The sequence below is a fragment of the Mesoplodon mirus genome (genome assembly GCF_964341445.2).
Source record: "Mesoplodon mirus genome assembly, chromosome: 20".
In the NCBI taxonomy this organism is placed as follows: domain Eukaryota; kingdom Metazoa; phylum Chordata; class Mammalia; order Artiodactyla; family Ziphiidae; genus Mesoplodon; species Mesoplodon mirus.
In genome coordinates, this window is record NC_138996.1 from 23,748,804 (window position 1) to 23,769,770 (window position 20,967).

Sequence of the window (20,967 nt, forward strand, 5' to 3'; positions counted from 1 at the left end):
TGTAATGGTTCCCTTTTTGGTTTCATACAGTGACTAATCTTTAAAGTGTTTTTTGTTTAGTTTTGTTTTTAACTCTAAGGGGTTATAATTTTTGGAGATGATGGCATATCTCATTAGATTTGCAGTATAAATTTTATCTGAGTGAACAGAGCATCAAATAGACCTACGTTTTGTATATATTTATAAAATGTACCTTAAAAACACTTTAAACACTTAAAAAATTTTAATTGCTTAACTCAAACTTGAAGACACTTGAAGTATAAGTCCTGACAGTCCATTAAATGATAATTGATTTGATTTTTCCTGTTTTTAGAGATTATATCATATAGGTATCAATATTTAAGAATTTTTTCATTTAAAAATGTTGTACAAATGCTTCATATACATTAGCTATTTGCCATTGTCCAGTGAAAGATTTGTTTTTTTCAAAGAGAAAAAAACTGCATCTGAATACAGTGATGAGACATTCAAGTAAGTGCTTATCTATGAATTCCCTCCTGTTATACCATAATAAAGTCTGGTTGATCACCTTTGTTAGCTGTCTATATGAAATTGCCTTTGCACTGACAATCTAAATTGCTTTAAAGATATACTTTTCCTAATCATCTACCAGAGCTCCTGCAGGCAAGATTCATGTCTACAACCTGGTTATAATATAGGTCTTTGGAGAAGAAGTGGATGACAGGATGAAGTGATTGCTCATTAGTAGTTAAAGGAGTCTGAGGACAATTAGAAAAAGATTAACATTTGAGTGTGCTGTAATCAATAGATAACTGTTGGAAATATGGCATATGTTTGACAAAAAAACATCTTCACTGGGAAAATCATACACAAAGGTCTTATAAACCATGTTCATAAAAAATTAAGCTAGTAATGTGATTCTCATGCTTCAAGAAAACCACCTGTGAAAAAGCTGCTACTCCCTTATATTATAAACTAGCAAATTTTCCCTATTTTGCAATAGTACATGTAAACCTGCTGGGCTGATTCTTAAGTTATACTGTATACTGTGGTACACTTATTGTCAAATATTTACTTGTAAAAGTGATAGTTCTGATACTATTATGAATTAAAAAAAAACACCACGTATATTCAAACCTCATAAAACTTAAACGCAAATCCACTTACACTGTAAACCGTGATGAAGGTATCCTCCAGCACGACCATCCCCCTTCCACAGACTACAAATTCTGATCTGCTAACATTTTATCTGAAGTGATGCATTTCAACAATGGATTTTCACTAGTAACATACATCTCTGGGTAAGATCCTTCTGTGGAAAACTTCTAAGTAACCCCAAATGTTTTTTAACAGCCTGCACTCCTTTTCCACATACTTAGCCAACTTAGAAGTATTTCTCCTTACCTGTGGAAGCAAATTGTGTTACACACCTCAAGGATTTGTTACTCTTTTACAAAGATACCACCGGAATTTTTTTACCGTGGTAAAAATTCATAGATTCTAATTTTTATTAAAACTTCAGCAATTTGATCATGTCACTTACTAAAAACATTACATTCCAACATTAGAGGTCTTGATTTAAAACTGAGCAATCTCTTCCTCCACTAGATTCAGAATTTACTACCAAAATACCTTAGTTACAGAACACAGGCAACTGTGTTAGACTTTATAATGGTCCAAACCGTGCACCCTTCCTTTTGTCTTTGCCATGATGGATTTGTTATTCTTTTACAGTAGTGTCCCAATTTGTATCAAGTGGACATCACTGAAGGGATGAGTTCAAGTAGGCTTGTTTCAAAGGAACTCCTGTGGATCACAAACTATGAACGTGAAGTATCTCCCAGCACGATGTTCAGTATAGCAGGAGGCTCTGAAATAGGATGTTTTTTCCATCTTCCAAAAAGGATGTAAGTAAAGAGGATGCTTGTCCATAATGCAGTCTAGGTTATTAACAGCTCAGTCTGACACCCTTGCATTGTTCTTTACCAACAAAAAGGTCAAATGAAAGTCTGGCCAGTGCCAACAAAGACAACTTTAAATCACTTGCAGCCCTCTCACTGCAGGAGAGTGACAGCAAAAACAAAATGGTCACAACGCCCAAACATAGATCTTTGATGTTCCTGTTCATATAGCCAATATTCAGTATTTCTGTACTGTTAGCTTACAGTTGGGGGGGAAATGTGTTAATATTATTCATCTTTTGTGTTGACTTATTTCTGAGTACCAATTAAACCAAAGGGGTCCTTTTGATAAGTGACTTTAAGCTCTGGTTTATGCTAAAGCAGCTCCTTATTGCTCAGAAAGGACATATTATTTTATGATTCATGAAAACAAACTGATTTATGTTGCATCTTCCAGGGAAGATTTAACAATGTAAGGAGTTCAATCCTGACCTGAATTTAATACTTAATGTTTCTTGTTTGACAGATAAAGGTGCTTAATCAAATTAAGAAAAAAACATAATTGCCCAAAGTAGAGTTCTGTTGATGCTGAATTAAAGAACGGTTACCATGGAAAGCTTCAGTTGTTTTTTATTCAGCTGAAACTAAGATTGTTGTCAGAATTTAGGTTTGTGTCTTTTTCTGTCAGTATGTATAGCCCCTAAAGCCTAGTATTGAAAGTATCATAAATGCCCTAATCATTTATAATGTGAAAGTTGAATGTTTTTAAAAAGCAACCTTGATTATACACTAATCTTAGTGTAACATACAAACATGTTTTAAAGTTCTTTAAAAATATATACTTAGGCAAGAAGTAGAGAATATGGATGAGCCCTGGAGTAATGGCTAGAAAGAATCAACAGGAGGACAGTCTGTATACAGATGTATACTTCAGGTACGATTTTTTTTTTTTTTTGGTTTATGCTCTTTCTACATGGTCTTTGCAGTGGTATAAGACACCAGCTATCAGTAAACAATGTTAATTCTTGTTAGGAAAAAAAACAAAACGAAGGTGTAGGACACAAGTGAAATGGGTCCCCACCAAACCAAACACCTTACATTTCCACAAGTTTTAAAATTTGATTAAACTTTTTCCTGCTCCATGCATACTTTTACCATCAGTTATATCACATCCTTGTAGATTCCACTTCAGGTTGTACTGACTTAGTGGTTTCTCAACGTCTTTGAAAATATTCTCACCTGTAGTTACTTCTTTACTCAAACTCAGTACTGATTTCTCAAAACTAAAAAACAGCTGGCAGTACTGATAACATGACTCATTAAGAGCCAAAGAAAAACACTCAAAATCATTTGTCTTGTTCCATAATTAAGTGCTGATGTTGTGCCCCACTCTTCAAGCAACTGTTCTCATCAGAAAGCTGTACACAAAGCTTAAGTTTTCTCTGGATACATTCTTTGGGCTACTGCATTCAGACATGATATATAACTCACCATCAGTAAACAGCTTTGCTTGGCTAACAAATGGGCCACTTGTAAACATACTTTGGCTGCAGGCTTATTTTCATTTTTTATTTTTATGAAGAAATTATGCTGTGATGAGATACTCCATTTTAAAATTGCTAATTCTCCTGTTGCTTTCCCATGAGTTGGGAATATTGTGATGAGGGCTTAGTCTGGTTATATCAACATACATTGTATTTTTTTAGCACAGTTATAGTGTCACAGTTTATTAAAATTTGATAATATAATTCACACTCCAATGTGCCTTAAAAAGCACACCAGAGTGCGCTTTTCTTGTTTTGACATAGTGGGTATGAATTGGTAACATAAACAAATAATAAAATGTTGTGGTTCAGAGATATACATGGCACAACTGCTGTCGGGTCATGAAATGATGAGAATGCCATAGGCAGTTTCTGTAGCAGCTACTCAACTTTCCCATTGTAGTGCAAAGATAGCCATAGACAGTACATAAATGATGTGGCTGCAATCCAATAAAACTTTATTTATGGATAGTAAATGCTGAATTTCATAATTTTCACATGTCAGGAAATGCTCTTTTCTTCCCCCCAACCATTTAAAAACTGTAAAATCCATTCTCATGTCACTGGCCATACAAAATACAGGCAGCAGGCTGGTTTTGATCAGTAGGCCATAGTTTGCTGATTCTTGCTCTAGTAGATTTAACAGAATATGGTTAAGTCCAGAATTAATGGCTTAGGAACATGAAAAAATGATCAAATATCTTTTATCCAAAAGCTAGGTTTAGTAAAGGTTATAATGTTCCTCTTTTAGAAGTTATAAAATATATTAGTTCTTGGAGACAGAAACCAAAACCAAAAAATTGATACAAACTCTGAAATTCAGCAGCTACAAACTGAAATTCGGCAACTACATGGCTATTTAAAAGGCAATCTTTATAAAAGATCAAAAGAAAAAGAAACCAATTAGATACCTGCTAATTTGTGTTGACTTTAAAAGAAGCCACAGTAAGTTATACCAAATGCATTTACTTTGTACATCTTTCAGAATAAATGGGGAGACAGAAGTCAAGTCTTAACATCTAGTTGAGGTATGCATTAAAAAATAAGCCAACACTGTTGAAATGTAGAAGGCTCAGGTTGGTTTTTTCAATTAAGAGATTAAAAATCAGCTAGTTAATGAAGTTACTGAGTTCAGTTGCCCAAATTAAAAAAAAAAAAAAAACCACCACAATAGCCCCCAAATATTTCTAAAACAAAATTACTAGTTATCAACATATATAAGAAAACATTTCTGAAGCTTTTATTTACAAAAGCTTTAAAAACAAATAATCCCTCTGTTTCACAAATGTTTTGTTTAAAAAGGACCACCCAGTTACAGCATTGAAGTATCATGAATAAAGAACGTACAAGGGAAACAAACCAATGTGGCTAACATTTGGAGATTTGCTAATACTACTGATTGAAGTGCAGATAACACACATCATAACTTGTAGTCCATCATTTCAGGGCAGAGTTAATGATTACCAAAGTGTCTTCCTATACATGCTCTGATCTGGTCACATATTCTGCATGGCTAAATATTTCACAGTTTCTTTTGTCAATATATATAAAATAGATTGCAACGATATACACAAAAAAATAAACAAGCATTACACTCCTCAGGTAATTTTATTAGCTACACTGTATATAGCTAATAAATTTATATTTTTTGTATTTTGTTTTGCACCAAATCTCTCCATTATTTATCTTTGTAGCAACTATGAAAGCACAAATTTTTTGTCTTCTAATTTAATCTGGTACAAAATATACCTAAAGACTTGCAATCTTTGGATTTTAATGAAATTGATTTGTGTAATCAACAAGAGCATCATTTAAGTATGGCTATAAAATTTTTAAAAATTGAAAATAAGGGTAAATAGCGATGGAATAAAAAGCAGCAGATCAAGGGAAGTGTGCTATCATGAAATAACCACAGCTTCAACATCTTGGATACCAGTTTCCGGGCACACACTAAACATCCAATCACAAAGGATTTTTCCTGAAGGGTGTAAAGCTGGTTTGAAAAATTCTTCAGTCACAGAGCAGCCTACACATGCCAATTAGAAACTGACAGACACTAGATGTGCTTGGGAGGTTAAGTACTACGTACAGAAACAGCAGTTACTAAGCTCCTCAGTAGTTTTTTTGTCTTTTTTTTTTTTTTTGTAGTCTTGCTGAATCAACCATTTGCACAATGCATGTTCTATATTCTGTGGGTCAAAAGCAAGTAAATACTGTATAAAGTTGGCAGATGGTCATTTTTCCAGCTAAGAGCAAGAAAAGCCAAAACTGCTGATAAAACAGAGGATTTGAGTCAGAATCACTCTCTAAAGTGCAAAATTGATGGTCCACAATCTCAAATAGCTAAAACTCCTGCAGAATGGAAGGGAGACATGAAACAGGGAAATAAATTACAGTCAGTGCTAGTTAATTTAGGAAAGGGAAAAAACAAGCTCAAGTAAGTAACGTTTATCAAAGTATTCAATATGATGTACTGAATAGCTTTCCCCACTCTCTGTCACACACGCCTACTAACAAGTATATTAAGGCCAGATTTAACCTGAATGCTTTTCTGTTTATTAAGATCTGAGATAGGAATGGTCATACTTAGTACCAAAAGGCAGGAAATAAAATGAGCTATGAAAGAAAAAAAAAGTAATGTCTGTTGTTCAAGGGATTCAACCAGAGATAAAACCTATATACAAGCATGTGTGTAGCTCAAATAAAAGAACTATTTCATGTCATGACTGCTTGTTGGCTTCCTCTTCATATGCATTCCCTGTGCCATTCTGTACATAGGATGAACCAGAACCAAGGCCATACAAATGACCACAATATTTGGCATCATCAATATGATCTTCAAAGAACATCTAAAAAGGAATTTTGGAAGAAAAAAAAGATAATTTTAACCAAAAGGTACCACTGGTAATTTATCTTTCAGCAATGTAAGTACTGACTGTTCATTAACTATGACAGCTCTTTTCTATGGTGCTCCTCTGAAGCCACACGTTTAAATTAAACGTATAAGACTGACTTTCTCAAGAAGTACAGAGCTCAAAAGAAACCAAAGAAAAAGACTACCAAAAAAAATGTATAAACACAACGCCTTTCCTATTAACACTCAGACCATTTTTGAGGATTTGTAATGGGAAAATGGCAGGCATTTTTATTCCATTAATTTAATAATACTTAATTATGAGAATGAATAAAAATAGCCAATAATGGGCAGGGGAGGGGAAGTTTAGGTTTATAAGTAGCCTTGAGTCTATGTGCAAGGCTAAGTTGGCTAAAAACAATCAAACCCCAAACATGTCTGGACAGCAAACCCTGAACATTCAGATTAGGTTATTATCCTTAATAAAGCCAAGAAAAATAAAGATAACTAATTAGTAGCAGAGAATCCACCATTAATTGAACCATTAAGGCTTTTTTTTTTTTTTTTTGTGGTATGTGGGCCTCTCACTGTTGTGGCCTCTCCCGTTGCGGAACACAGGCTCCGGACGCACAGGCCCAGCGGCCATGGCTCACGGGCCCAGCCGCTCCGTGGCATGTGGGATCTTCCCAGACCGGGGCACGAACCCGTTTCCCCTGCATCGGCAGGCGGACTCTCAACCACTGCGCCACCAGGGAAGCCCCATTAAGGCATTTTTAAATGCACAACTGAAAACTCAGAAGGTTGTCTTAATTCTCTAATGAAGCACTGGGAAGAAGTACAAAACAAAATGTTTACTTGTCATGAACAGTCCAAATCACTTGTGAATCAACACCACTTGGCAAAATAGCTATATGCTTGCTATTGTATGTATTATTAATACATTTCTACAAAAAGTGTTAAACTCCCAGAAGTATTCTCAATCATTTCTTTAATGTCTAAGAGGATATACTCAAAAGAATTCTACAGTGAATATTTTGCAAGAAGGAAAACTTTTTTGTAAGCAAATTCCGTTCTGTTTTGTTTTTGCACAACTGGCTTTCTTTTCTTTGCATTTAGCTACAGTGAAGTATACCTGTCACTTAACCTAAGAGTAGACTTGGGTTCATTAAATTTCATTCTTCCATACCTAACTTCTTTATATTTGAAGAACTTATCTCTGTCTTTTGCCACTTAAGGAGTGTCTGCCCAACATGATTTTTGATTTAACTATTTCAGATTTAACCCCTTTAGAATTCAAAACCTCTTTGTAAGAATCTACTAAAAAGCATGAGTCCTACTCTGTAAATCCTCAAAGAACTGAAGAATGGCAAGAGCAAACAGTATTTTCAGCAGCAGTTTAATACCTAAGAAAAGCCAATGCCAGGGGAAACTTAACATATGGATTCCTTGACTTGACAGAAGCAACACTGATGTGGCCAACAGAAAGTCCTCTGGAGTTCTCCCATTAGTAATGGGTATGACCTTGGATAAAGGCTACCTGCATCTGGCCTCAGTTTCCTGACCTAAGAAATAATATGGTTGGACCTACATGACTTCTAAGGTAGTTTAAACTTTTTATTCTACAAAGAACTTATTTTTTTTATTGCCTTCTGAACTACATTTCAAGATGACTTCTGACGACTTTTGATTACTTTCATTCAAGTGTAGTGAGTATGACTTATACAGTACCTATAATTATATCTTCACTTAATATGTACTTACTGCCCCCAAACTTTTGCCATTAGATTTTAATGTTCTCAACCTAACAACCAACTGAGAAAAATGTACTGATGTCCCCATACTTCTCTCATTTTGAAAAAGGCCATTCCTGTGAGCAGTGAGTCAGATCCTGCCTGATGCTGTGGTCCTATCCGCTCCAGCTCTAACTGTTCAGCAACTTCCTGTAAACCACCCTGCAAGAAAGAAAAATGGCCTGTCAAAAGGAAGAAACATTGCAACACTCGAATTCACAAATTACATAACTTAGACAATGACCAAAATAGAAATGAACTTCAGTATGTAAAGATGGACCTTATGAAGATCAGCAAAAAACAGAGAATGTGAATTACTGATGTATTTGTTGAATGGGGGAGATGTTTATAATTTAATAAAAAATGAGATCCTAATTGGGAAAATTTATCTTCATCATACTCTCTAAGGCACGTGGCAGGCAAATAACTTCCCTAAAGATATGGGGGAAGCAGATCATATATAAGGTAACAGGTACACAGGGTAACATTTACCAAGTATATTCACAGTACCTCTATCCATCCATCAATTATTATAAAACTGACTGTAGGCAGTTACTTTAAATTTTCTTAAGCTTCACACCAATCTATCTCTAAATAGTTTCATCTAAACAATTTGCACAAAACAAAGCTGTTATGATTAGTCAAATCCATAAGAATTCACTAAGTGCTTAACTATGGTTTTGTTAGTTTTAAAAAGTTACGTTGTTATAAGAATACAACTCCTTAGAAGGGTCTGCTAAACACCCTCCTATGTAAATATTGCTAGGATTAAAAGAAAGATAATGAGATTGAAAGAAAGGAAGAGAAAGAATACAAGAAAAGGAGAGGGAGTGAGGGAAGGAGAATAAAGGGGGAAAATGGGAGGAGAGAAAGGAAAGAAACATCAGAACCAACGACACACACGAAGAAATTTCTCTAAATTGTTAAGGCCTCTACCACCAAACTAGCCCTTCTCTACATCACAGCTTGAAACAGTGCTTTGCACAGCAGCTGCTTCAGAGCTAAAAATAGCACAAGGATTAGGTATCATTAGCAGCTGCTTAGGAGAGCAACAGAATAGAGCCATTCAGTACCACTGACTATAGGTCAGAAAGTACCTTTGTCATTAACCTAAATTGTAACACTGCCAGTAACTTGGGGCGTATTCAGAATATCTGATATGCTTAGAAATTTTTCAACAACATACACATAATGAACAATAATTCAGTTCTCTGTTCCCCAAAACTGTCATTGTACAGACATGTCAATTTTAAAAAGCATTTCCACAGCCAGATTAAAATATGTATGCCTTGGATTCTCAGCACACAATACTTTCAGGGGGTACCCTTTCTAGAGTAATGAGGATAACCTACTGTAAGTTCACTTGAGTCACAGTAGTCTCTTCAAATTGCACAGAATTCTGCTGTTCTCTGGTGCTACAAACATGAAGTAATATTTCTTAAAAACTTCCCTGGTTATATGCTATATCCTGTAATGAGGCAAGCAAACTTTGCACAAAAGACCACTCTCATGGTTTTCAGTTCATCTGTCAAAAGCAAAGTTTCCTTTTATTCAATTCCTAAATTATTTCTTTCTGCATAAAAGTAAAACTCTTAAAGTTTTTACCGTCTTCTAAAAGGAGAACCTTCCTTGCACTTCTAAAAAGCTGGTGAGAAAACTTGATTAACCTTGATGTAAAGTTCTATGAAGCAACCACTTTACATAAATGCTTTTCTTGAATTACAGCTTAAACACAAACACCAGAAAAAACAAAACCACTATATTCCTTAGGAGTCTGTACCCCCATAGAGAATTCATTCTAAGACTAAAGGAGCACTTTTCCTTAATAAAGACACTTTCTTTTCTTTTTGAATTAATGTTCAGAAGTAACAAATCACTATACACATGGTAAACAGTGTCAGAATGTAAGCTGCTGTCTAGACACGACCTACCCAATCACTAGCACTTACTACTAACAAGCTGACATCTATGGGCCAGGGGAGGGGGAAAAAAACCCTTTTAGCTATGTAATTTACTCCTAGTAACATGACCCTATGACTAGACCCAAGAAAATAATCTTTCACGAAGGTAAGCTGAAGGGGAAACTCTTTTTGCTAAACAACTGACTATATCTGCACATTGCTGGCCACTTCAGACTTCATCTTGCATGGAAAGATTATGTGTGTGTTGCAAGAGAGTGAGGACTTGCACTTCTGGGCCTGAGAGGCTCCGATTCTGTGCTAGTTTATGTTCAGTCTGGCAAGCAATGACAAAAATCTGATCTTCTGTTTAAATCTTGTTGAAAATTTATTCTGCCAATATATATTGAAGCTCTGAAAAAGGATTTCCTATAAACTAGTATTTATGCAAAGAAGGAATCAAATGATCAGATAATGTAACTGCATTTAACATAAAACTTAAAAATAGGGTTTAAATCAACATGCCAACCCAGCACCTTGTAAGTCAGTCACCCATTCTGAATACTGTGCTGATTACAGATAAAGCCATTCGAAGCCTTACTTTGAGATTTTTGCAGCTCTTCATGAGGTACTTCACATCATAAATGACAGGAAAAAACAATCGAAGGATCTCAAAAAAGTCAAGTTCTTCTTCAGGCAAGTTAGAATTGGTCAGGATTTTGATTAAGTAGCCAAAGTCATAACCACTACAAAAGGGTTAAAGAATAAAGAAGAGGAACCATAAATACCACAGAAATGAAAAGATAAATTTTTTTCTGATACAACTTTTAAGTGAGTCACACTGTAGGCGGAAAAAAGAAAATGAACCAGAAAAAAGTACACAGAAGAAAAGAGAAAATAAATATGTTTACAATTATAATGGGAAAATGCCATCCTTTACAGATAGTGTCATTTCATCATTCAGGGATACCAATATACAGAGATCTCTACTACCCTCCTAAGCGTGTAGTCACTAAACTACTATTTTGCTCATCCTTGAACAGAGGACTCTCTAAAGAGTATCAAACTGTCCATAGCAGGTATCTCAAAAAATAAAGATGAAAGGAAACTTGGCAAAAATGTCAAATGACGCAGGAAAACTGGCATTCGGAAGGCAAAAATAATGCATATCTTCCCATCATTTACATAACAAGGTCATACACTTCAAAAACCCAAACAGTAATTCCCTAACAAAGTATCTTCACTTCCCTTAAGTGATTTTATTAATAATACTCTATTCCCTCAAAATTTTGTTCCTATCTCAATCCCCAAGAGATACTAATGGTAATGTTGAACCTTGAAGCGAAGGTAGTAAAGGCTGACAACTAGTATCTAGAAACTAAAAAACCACAACTCCCACACTCTCAAATCAACACCTCCTCTCCCTACTGTTTGGCTTTTCCACAGCTTTATATCAATACCTCTCTACACTCCCATGCCACAAGCTACCGTTCCTTTAAGGACCTCCCACAGGATGCCCTCCCTCCAGAGCTCAGCTCCCGCAGATTTCTCAGACAAGCTGTTTTCTTGTACTTCCCTTTAAAGCACATGTATTGTTTTCTCCACGTTTAAAGGGTAGGTGTCACATCTTAAAAATTTTTTTTTCCTTATGGCACATAGTTGGGACTCAAATATTTGATGAGAGATGCTATTTAACATATCTTTCAGGGGAGATTACAAATAAAATTTCTATTCAATGTTTAGAATTTTACTTCTTACTTTAAAAAGAGAAAAAAATGTTTTTACATTGAAGACCATTAAGGAATATCAAGGAATAAACAATAAACAGCAGAAACCTTTAAATTTCTGGTAGCTAACAAGGAAGTAACTAACTTTGCTGTCTACCTAAAATATGTCAATATATTTGCTTAGCATCAATACTAGTAAAAGGAAGATCATATTAGAGTTTAGGATTTATAAATTTCTTCAACTAGTCTTTATCTACTAGAAATAGATTAGAATATGAAGAAAATATTTAATGACATTTAGTAGAATAAAATCTTAACATATCTTGACAAATACTCAAATATATCAGAGTCTAATCCAGACTCTAAATTCTAAGAAGACATGACCCCTTTCTGTTTTTGTTCATCTTATCCTAGTACCTAGCACATGGTATTTGCTCAGGGTATTTTTTGAAAGAAAGAACCTGTCATACATAGTAATAAAAAAACAGGACTATGCTTTCCAGTTCTTTTGTATCTTCATGACCAGGAAAGTAAAAAAAAAAAAACTCAAAAAACGTTCCTGAAATTACCAGAGACTTAAGCCTCATCTCCTGAGGTATAGGCTCAAATGGAGAATAGAGAAAAAAGATGATAGGTGGAAATTAGTATGCTCAACACTCCAACTCAAAAATTACTGCTTAGTACTGCATTGAAGCTGACAATATGAACAGTCCTTCACTATTCTCATTGATTACACAGGCCAGCACTGGAAATTCTAAAGCATGCAGAAACTCTTGTTTTTTTGTTTTTAAATGTGTGAAGTGGACCAAGTATAAGAACATTAATATATGCAAAATGCAGTGCTTTTTAAAAAGATAACAAGAGGCCAAATAAAATTCCCAAGGTCACTATTAGTCCCCGGGCTGCCAATTTAATTTAGTTTACTTAGATAGGAAAATTCTTCCTCTTACCTAAAAGTCTATATTTACAAAATGGAATTAATTTCCTTTCCAGAAATTCTCTTCAACAATCTGGTTTTATGATAAGAAAGAATTTAAAACTACCACTTATTGAGAATTTAACTGTGTGTAAAGCACTTTACTAGATGCTTTAAATATGTTATTATCGACCATTAGAACAATTCTGTAAGATAATTCTTCTAAGTGATTTCTTCCTAACACTCTATTAAAAAAAAAACATTAAAATCCACCACAGAGACCCACCCCTAGCTTTCTCTTTGCCATTTTTTTACCATAGCACTTAATCACCATCTAACAAACCACAATATACATCTCATCATTTAAAAAATTGTCTGCCTACTCCCACCAGAATGTAAACTCCATGAAATGGAAGATTTTACTCTACTTTGTTTGTAGCTTAATGCCTAGAATCTTACCACGGTGCTTGGCATATGGCAGATAATAAATAACTATTTTTAAAAATGAATAAATGTTTTCATCCTAAGGCTTAGAAATGTTAAATAACCCTAGGTAACAAAGGTTCCAAATGACACTGCTGGATTTAAACCAAGGTCTATTTTTCCAGCCTGTACTCTTTCCACATGCAATACTGTCTCTTAGTCTAAAATGGATCCCATATCATTAAATTTACCTTTAAGTAGACCAACATTAGCCTGTCAAGAGTCAGGAGACTGCTATATGGCAGCCGATTTTTTGTAACTAAGCCTGAAATTGCTGACACAGTGACCCAAGTGAAGTGTGAAGCAGCCAGGAAATGGTAACACAAATGCCATTTTCAATGTAATCTTTTTACCTATGAAATGATAACCATTTGACCCCTTCACAGAGGACTACTCCTGATGTCATAAGAAGTTCTGCAAAGTACTGGGTCTCAATTCCTTCCTCCTCATGTTTTTTAAACTGGATACCAGATGTCGTTAGTAGCTCTATAGAGTCTTGGGCATACATGTCCTCCCTGGCAGAAGAAAAAGAAAGACAACATTCAAAAGTGCCATACTTCAAACTGTTTTTTCTCCCACTTATATCTACAACTACAGCGCCAGAAATATCAAGAGAGAGAATGGGCTTGGGTCCATTTATTCCAACGCTTCACATATATGGAAGGAAAATACAACTTAAGTACAAAGGTCATTTAGTATTTTAGAAAAATGTTCATATAGTAAATAATCATTCACAACAGTCCAATGGTGAGATTTTCATCTTTACTATCAATTTCATGAGCCTTTCACAAGTTAAGTAAATTTAACTGGGTTTGAAACAAAGGGTCTTCTTCTCACCAGTGGCTATCCCCACAAAGTAAGAGACGTGTTCTTATCGGGGGCTTTCAGTCTCAGCAGCCCTTTTAATGCTGCCACATGGAGCTGCAGCCCCGGGGGTGAAGGCCTGTGTCTATCTCCCAGGCTCTCAGCAGGAAAGAGACTGAGTAGAAGACATCTGCTGTGGCTGAGTTAAACCACATTCCGTCTTAAAGAAAAAGGAGATGCCTCCTCTCACTAATGATGAGCCTTTCAAATAGTTCTGATAAGCAGTAAACTGTTTAAAATGAAGGGCTCTGCTAGAATAGCATTAATTTCTTCTTCTAACAGCCTTACTCCTAGAAGATTACCTCCCAAAAGTCAAGCCAGGAAATCTAAATATAAACCAATCTTTCAAGACTTTACTTAAGCCAAAAAGAAAGCCATCTCTAATTTCTAAGCACAAACACACAGGTATCCAAAACATTATATTAAATCAAAAAAGTGATCAAAATGAAAGTATGTTTCTGAGAATAAAAAGTATTTCATGCATTGCCCACTGGATGTTTCCTTTTATTTACTTTTAAAATTGTGAGAATACTGGTTTTTACCACTTAGCAAAAGAAAATTCTACAAAAGTTTTAATAAAACAAAACCAAAAGGAACATTACACTTAGGCCAAAAAGTATCCTTATGGTCTACTCTCTGGAAATCAATTTACTATTAAATGTCTTTGGAAAAATAACAAAACTAGCAACTGAAATATTTAAAAACAGAGAGGAACCACAATGATCACTGTAAGTCAAAATTCCCTGGAAAATTTCCCTGGAAAACCCTTGTTACAGAAGGGTATCTGAATAAATCCAAGTTTTTTCATTACACAACAGATATTATTGTCCTTATTATACTAAAATAGGTAGCTTAAATAAGCAGAATCTCACTCATCACGCCCCAATACTAAGAGACATGCTTTAGCAGCTAAAACCAACCAAAGGCATACCAGATTCTTTCTCCAGGCACACATTATTCTGGGCCATATGTTCACTTACTTTTATTTTAGTTTATTATCTCTCTCTCAATCAGAATTTAAGCTTGAAGAGGGCAATGATTTTTGTCTGTTTTGTTCAATGTTGTATCACCAAGGAGTACTGCACTATTCAAATCAGTATTTCCCAAACCTGACCAATGATAACAGTCACTCAGAGAACTTAGCAACAATATGGATTCCCGAGTCCCACACCCGGACCTACTGGATCACAGCCTCCAGGAGAGAGACCTGGATGAGCACCTCTGGTGTTTTATGATCAAGTATCAAATTATACTTTAATTTTCATGTACATGTCAACTCCAAATTCAGTTTAGAGCAAATTCCCAAACATTGTACTTTGGCAATAGAAAGCAGACAGAAGAGGTATAGGAACACTAAGTTATAATGACTATGACCAACCTTCTTCAACACTATGTCCCCGGGGCCTAGCACAGCTGCTGACACACTCATTCTAGGCACTCAATAAAGAAGTCAATTTTCATCTTTCTTCAAAACACCCAAGATTCGTGGTGCTCTTTCTCCACATTAGGTAGAACTGGTTTTATCTTCCAACTGACCCTTTCTACGTAAACAATATTTTTCACTGTATCCTTAAACATCTCTTAAGATATTAACATCAGTATGAATGGTAGCAAAACTACAGTAGCCCTCTCTGTGTAAGAAAAAAACATCTTTCAGAGATTGTAATAATAAAGCAGTTATTATTAGAACAAGGATGTTTCTAGAAAAGAAAAATGTCAACTTTACCAAAACTGAGACACTTAACGGTCACCTACTCACGTAATACGATCACAGCAGTATCTTAGTAAAGACCAATGTTCTAATGATCAGCTTGGAAAAAAGGTAACATGGAACAAATGAAATGGTAAAGAACTGATTTTAAAAAGGGTTATCTTTTGGGAAAAGGATAAAAGGGAATCTTCGGAACTAAAGTACGTATAAATGGTTATTATCAGTTTTAACAGAGATGAGTACCTTTCACCCTCTACCAAGTTCTGGCGTGTTTATTATTAAATTCAACAGAGTAAAAACAAAGAGTCAGGCAGAACATGATGAAATCAGAAGCCATACCACTGCACCATTGACAACGCTACCCTCTGAATTCATCAGCCCTGCTTTTCTTCAGATCTTACATGCTAAGTATCACGTTACAGAGAATGGAGGTTCTTCCGCGGCACTACCATTAATTGTCCTACAGCTTCTTTTACAATTTGTCAAATCGGATGTTAGATCATATGAAACAATCAGAGGCTGTCAAACAGGACGGTGCAGTATAGTAATGTATTAAATGTATTAAATGTATTAAACATTTCCCTACCTTACAGTCAGTTTGTAAACAATCTGCCCTTACCCCAAAACACTGGAAACTTCCCTAAGCTATCAAGACTACTCGTACCAATGATACAGAAATACTGTGAGTAAAGAAACTGGGTTTTGACCCAGGGCTTGAGTTAGAATTCAGATTCTGAATTGTTTCTAAAAGAAACACCAGGCTCAAAGATACTATTACTTCTCCCACATATAACTTACAAAAGGTTTGGTGGACTGACCTGAGAATATAAACATTGTATAATATTGATTTAAAAGGAAAATGCACCCAAGTTTCCAAGAACTATCTTACCACCTGTGACGTGTAATCTACTCATACACTGGAGTATGACCATAATAAAAATCTCTTCACAAGAAGGATAACTATTACAACAAAAACATACATATTTCAAATTGCACTCAAAGTAGAAAGCAAAATTAATGTTGTAAGATTATTTTTTCTATCAAGAAGTATTCTCAATACCCAGGTTTTCCAAATTTCAAAATAGTGGCAGTCATACTTCTCAAATAACATCTCTAAAACTCAAAGTATTTGCATTTAAGTCTTCTTTAGCCTAATTTTTTTGTCCCATGATAAAAAGAAACGTAAACTTTTGAAATTTTAGGTTTTAAATATTTCCAGGATAATGACACCAAATTCAGTTAGAATTTCATTTGTCATACTTGAGGGAAATTAATTCCTAAAATTAATCTAAAAAAAAAAGTTTGGGTTAAATTTATTTCCCACTTACGTCAAATTAAATTTAAAATTAAACTGCCAAGTTGAAGTTCCTGGAGGGTATTCTCCTTGCTCATTCATAAATGTCAGTCCTAGCTGAATTATCTTTAACAAGTCCACATTACACCGTAATAGTTGGTACTGATAGTCAGCATTGCTCCTGAATTCTCCAATGGGTCTTGCAACCACACCTGGAAACTCGGTGTCCTGTAAAATAGTTTTAAGGTTCATTATTTACTAAATGGTTGAAACCACAATCCACAAATTCCTAGAATAAATAATCAATTTGGGGTACAAGTCAAAGAATCCTGTTACAGGTTATATTCTACACAATTCACGTTCAATTGCAAAGTACCTTTTAACTAGGAAGAGCATTACTTTTTAGAACCATAAAAGAAAACTCTGCAAACTTAACGACTTCTTCTTACTTTAAATATCATATTAGTAAAAAACTACTATGTAATAGATACACATAATAATGCAACTGAGTACTCTATTCCCAAGGAAGGGGGAAAAAGTCACAAATTCATGTTTCTCAACCGGTGTGTGAAACTATGCTCACAGTATTCTAATGTTAAAACCAATGAAGAACTGTTTAAAAAGAATGGAAAAGGCACCATACTTTCCAATTGCTTTTCTGAAGTAAGGTTTATCTAAACACCAAAACCCTCCTAATTTCTTGGGCTAAAACAGTACTCTCTCTACAGTCCAGAGAAAGCACATCCTTAAAAACTGCTGAAAACTGCATGCCACCACTCATTCCTGTAGAATGTTAAACCCATCTCTAATGTTGTCACTCCTTATCATCTGAGAAAGAAATGATCACTATGAATTCCTACTAGAAAAAAATAATAATTTCATTCTAATTGTAAGTACATCTATTAAATAGGACATTATCTATGTACACGCAAATATTCATATTTTAACCAATCAACCTGCCCCTCCCAAAAAAGTATTAATTTATTTGTATTAAATATACTAAGAAAATAATATATCAGTTTAGTATTGAAATTCAAATTAGGAAACTAAGAACAAAACCTAAATACCAACTCATATGAAGCAGTAAAGAAATTAAAACTTTTCTAAATTCAGTCCAACTCAACAACCACATTATTGGACGCTATGTGTTATGCTAGGTGTTGGGGAAGAAAGGATGATTAAGACACTAATCTCTTACTTCTCAAAGCTAATAATCTAGAAAACAGTAGAGAAGCCAAAACACAATAGTAAAGAAGCAAAATAATTAACTGAGTAGACAAGCTAGGCAGATTGAACAGTATATGCAAAAGTAGAAATGCTTAACAGTACAGTGTGTCCACGAACTCCACTGGTAATTAAAAAACAAACAAAAAACTGCAGATCAACAATACTTCACTGGGAGATGTGAATTTTTTTGTTTGAGAAAGACATTCAGGAGTTCCATCTGGTATTAATATTAGGCCTTAATGTTGCTAGGAGCAGACCTGGCATTCACAGCTAGGTCCTAGCATTCCTCTGCTGAATATAAACAGTTTCACACTATAACATCAGACAAGGCCAGTCTGTAATCATGACTGAACATACGCAAAAACACAGACATTTGTCCAAACCACAAAAATGACCAAACATCTTTCTATCTTGGCTGAGTGACTGCTGCTTCTTTATAGCTTTAGCCTCACTCCAGTCTTCTCTCATTCTAGTTGAGACTCAATAAGATACCCTATCATGGAATTACCCGAGCTTACTAACAGCATCCAGTTCAGAGCAAAGCCCTGCTTCCTTACTCCTTTCCTAAAACCACCTGCCACAAGCCCAAACCCTAAAAGTCCTTTCTAACACTCTCTTACTCAAATGCCCCATGGTTCTAAGAATGCATCTTCCCTCAGTGCAATGAGTAAGAAACCCAACTTGTCATATTACAGGTGTGTTCTTGGTGGTCTTTAGTTGGAGGTCATCGACAAAATTCTTTTTATAATTAATCACTAAAAAAATCAGCCAGAAGGGTTGAATTCAAGATGTTTAAAATCCCCTTTCCTCTTTCATAAAAAGCATTTTAAGGATTTTGCTCATAGGCATACCATAGCAACATAATTATACTTTCGGATAACTTGACGAATTTTCTTCATCTCTTCATCCAGGTTGCAAGCCCAAACTTCACAAATTCTTTGGCTATGATCTACAGTCGCTGCTGGCATAGTGAGGGCACAAGGAGTCTAGCTGCCAAGCATCAAAATGTTATACTTGATTGAAGATTTGTTTCGTAAAATACTTTATCCTTTATTTATGTACCTGTCAAAATAAGAACCAGCTTTATGAGGAATCTGAATCACAGAATAATTGAGTTGACAGAAATCTAAGAGATTATCTATACACAGTCCTTGCTTTATAAGAAAATCAAAGTTTAGAAAGTGACTTGTCTAAAGTCACACAGCTAATCAGTAGGAGAAAAAGGACTACAACATAGGTTTCCTGGTTCTAATATGTTATGTAAAAACAGTGTTTTTTGTGTACATACTAATCATTTAAAAAATTTTTCATTACTTAAAAACTGCTCTAAATTCAACTCACTCTCTGAATAAAACTTTATAAAGACATCCCTTTCCAGAAAAAAAAGGAAAAGTAACATGCTGATATACATGTGAAAAGATCAGATCAGATGTTACTAGGGCAAAGATAGTATTTGCTTTTATTCCTCATTAACTGAACATTCAAAGTCTGATTTAACTACAAAATCTACTGGAATTTATTCAAGTCAGATTGGAGGGGCCAAAAGTAAACCAATTAAAAAAAAAAGTTCTGCAATAAGTAACAGCCACAGAAACTGTTTCCATGTCTGTAACTGTGGATGAGAGAAAGCAAGCAAGCAATAGAGGGTCTGCATTTCAAATTGTTTCTTTCTAATGTCCTAAAAACCAGAGCATTTTCCCTGGTTACCAAACACATGTCACGTTTCTGGTCCCTAAACACAGGTTTCATGGTATATAATGATAACAGTACAGACCAACATTTTGACTCTTGAGCAGGGAAATTCCAGATGCGCTTTCATTTTTCACACAACTTTGAAAAAAATCATAACAGAAAGTGTAAAAAAGGGAATTATGACCTCCCCTTCCAAACTATGCAGTCACAAATGGAACCTCGAGTGCTCTAAGAACAGAAACCAAAGATCCAGGGGCCCATTCCTTTATAACCCTCTTCGCTACACACACACACACACAGGAAAGACCCTGTAGTTGAACATTGCTTTCTACTACAGTTCCAGAAGCCCCGAAGATCAGAGGCCCTCATTACTGGAGGTAGCATCTCCGAACAGCGGGTTCCCAACGAAGCGCGAGGACAGTACAGACACACATCTCCGAACAGCGGGTTCCCGACGAAACGCGAGGACAGTACAGACACACTCAATTCACAGATAACTCTCTTCCCTGGCAGAGAGCCAGAGCGAAGGTGCTGATAACCATTGACCGGAGCCGGATGGACTCCCAAGCACCGTTGCGTGAAGGAATACGAGAAGCTAAGGATCTAGGCCACCGCCCTCCACTCCCAATTTCCGCCCCACACCATCGAAGCCCCAGGTACAAAGCCTTCGCGTCATCACTCCGCGCCACCCCGTTGACATACCCCCAGCCCCAGTTACCCTCCCCACCTCCACCCGCCGCCCAGCCCTTTCCTTCGCCAGCCGCGCTCCAGCTGGCGCCATCGCGCACCCACTTAGGTTCGTTATTCCCGCCCCCTTTCTACTTCTCCAACCCGCCCCTCCCCCCGCAAATTTGTGCCAAGATCTACTTGTGTCGCTGAGCTCGCGCTTCTCCTCCTCCTCCTCGCCATAGAGACAGCACCCAGCGGCGGCGGCGGTGGCGGCAACGGCGGCGGTGGCGGGTGCCCCATAGACACCTCTCGCCCTGTAAGGGGGAAAGGGGAGCCGGAGCTGCGCCGCACCGCGCTGCGCCGTCGCTTCTCGCACGTCCGGGCGGGGGAGCCAGATGATGACGCGACACGCAGAGAGGGCGGGGCACGCAGGTGA

The 20,967-nt window shown here is 36.0% G+C and overlaps 1 protein-coding gene across 1 annotated transcript; it reads right to left on the minus strand.

The window, feature by feature from the left end:
* Window positions 1-3,838: 3,838 nt before the first annotated feature.
* On the minus strand, window positions 3,839-20,892 carry CNOT7 (CCR4-NOT transcription complex subunit 7). Its single transcript, XM_082608742.1, has 7 exons — window positions 20,730-20,892; window positions 19,022-19,232; window positions 16,978-17,171; window positions 13,428-13,589; window positions 10,550-10,694; window positions 8,102-8,212; window positions 3,839-6,255 (listed from the first exon to the last, which is right to left on the minus strand). Exons 2-7 carry the CDS (start codon window positions 19,136-19,138, stop codon window positions 6,127-6,129), a joined length of 858 nt encoding a protein of 285 aa, XP_082464868.1. The 5' UTR covers window positions 19,139-19,232; window positions 20,730-20,892; the 3' UTR covers window positions 3,839-6,126.
* Window positions 20,893-20,967: the final 75 nt, after the last annotated feature.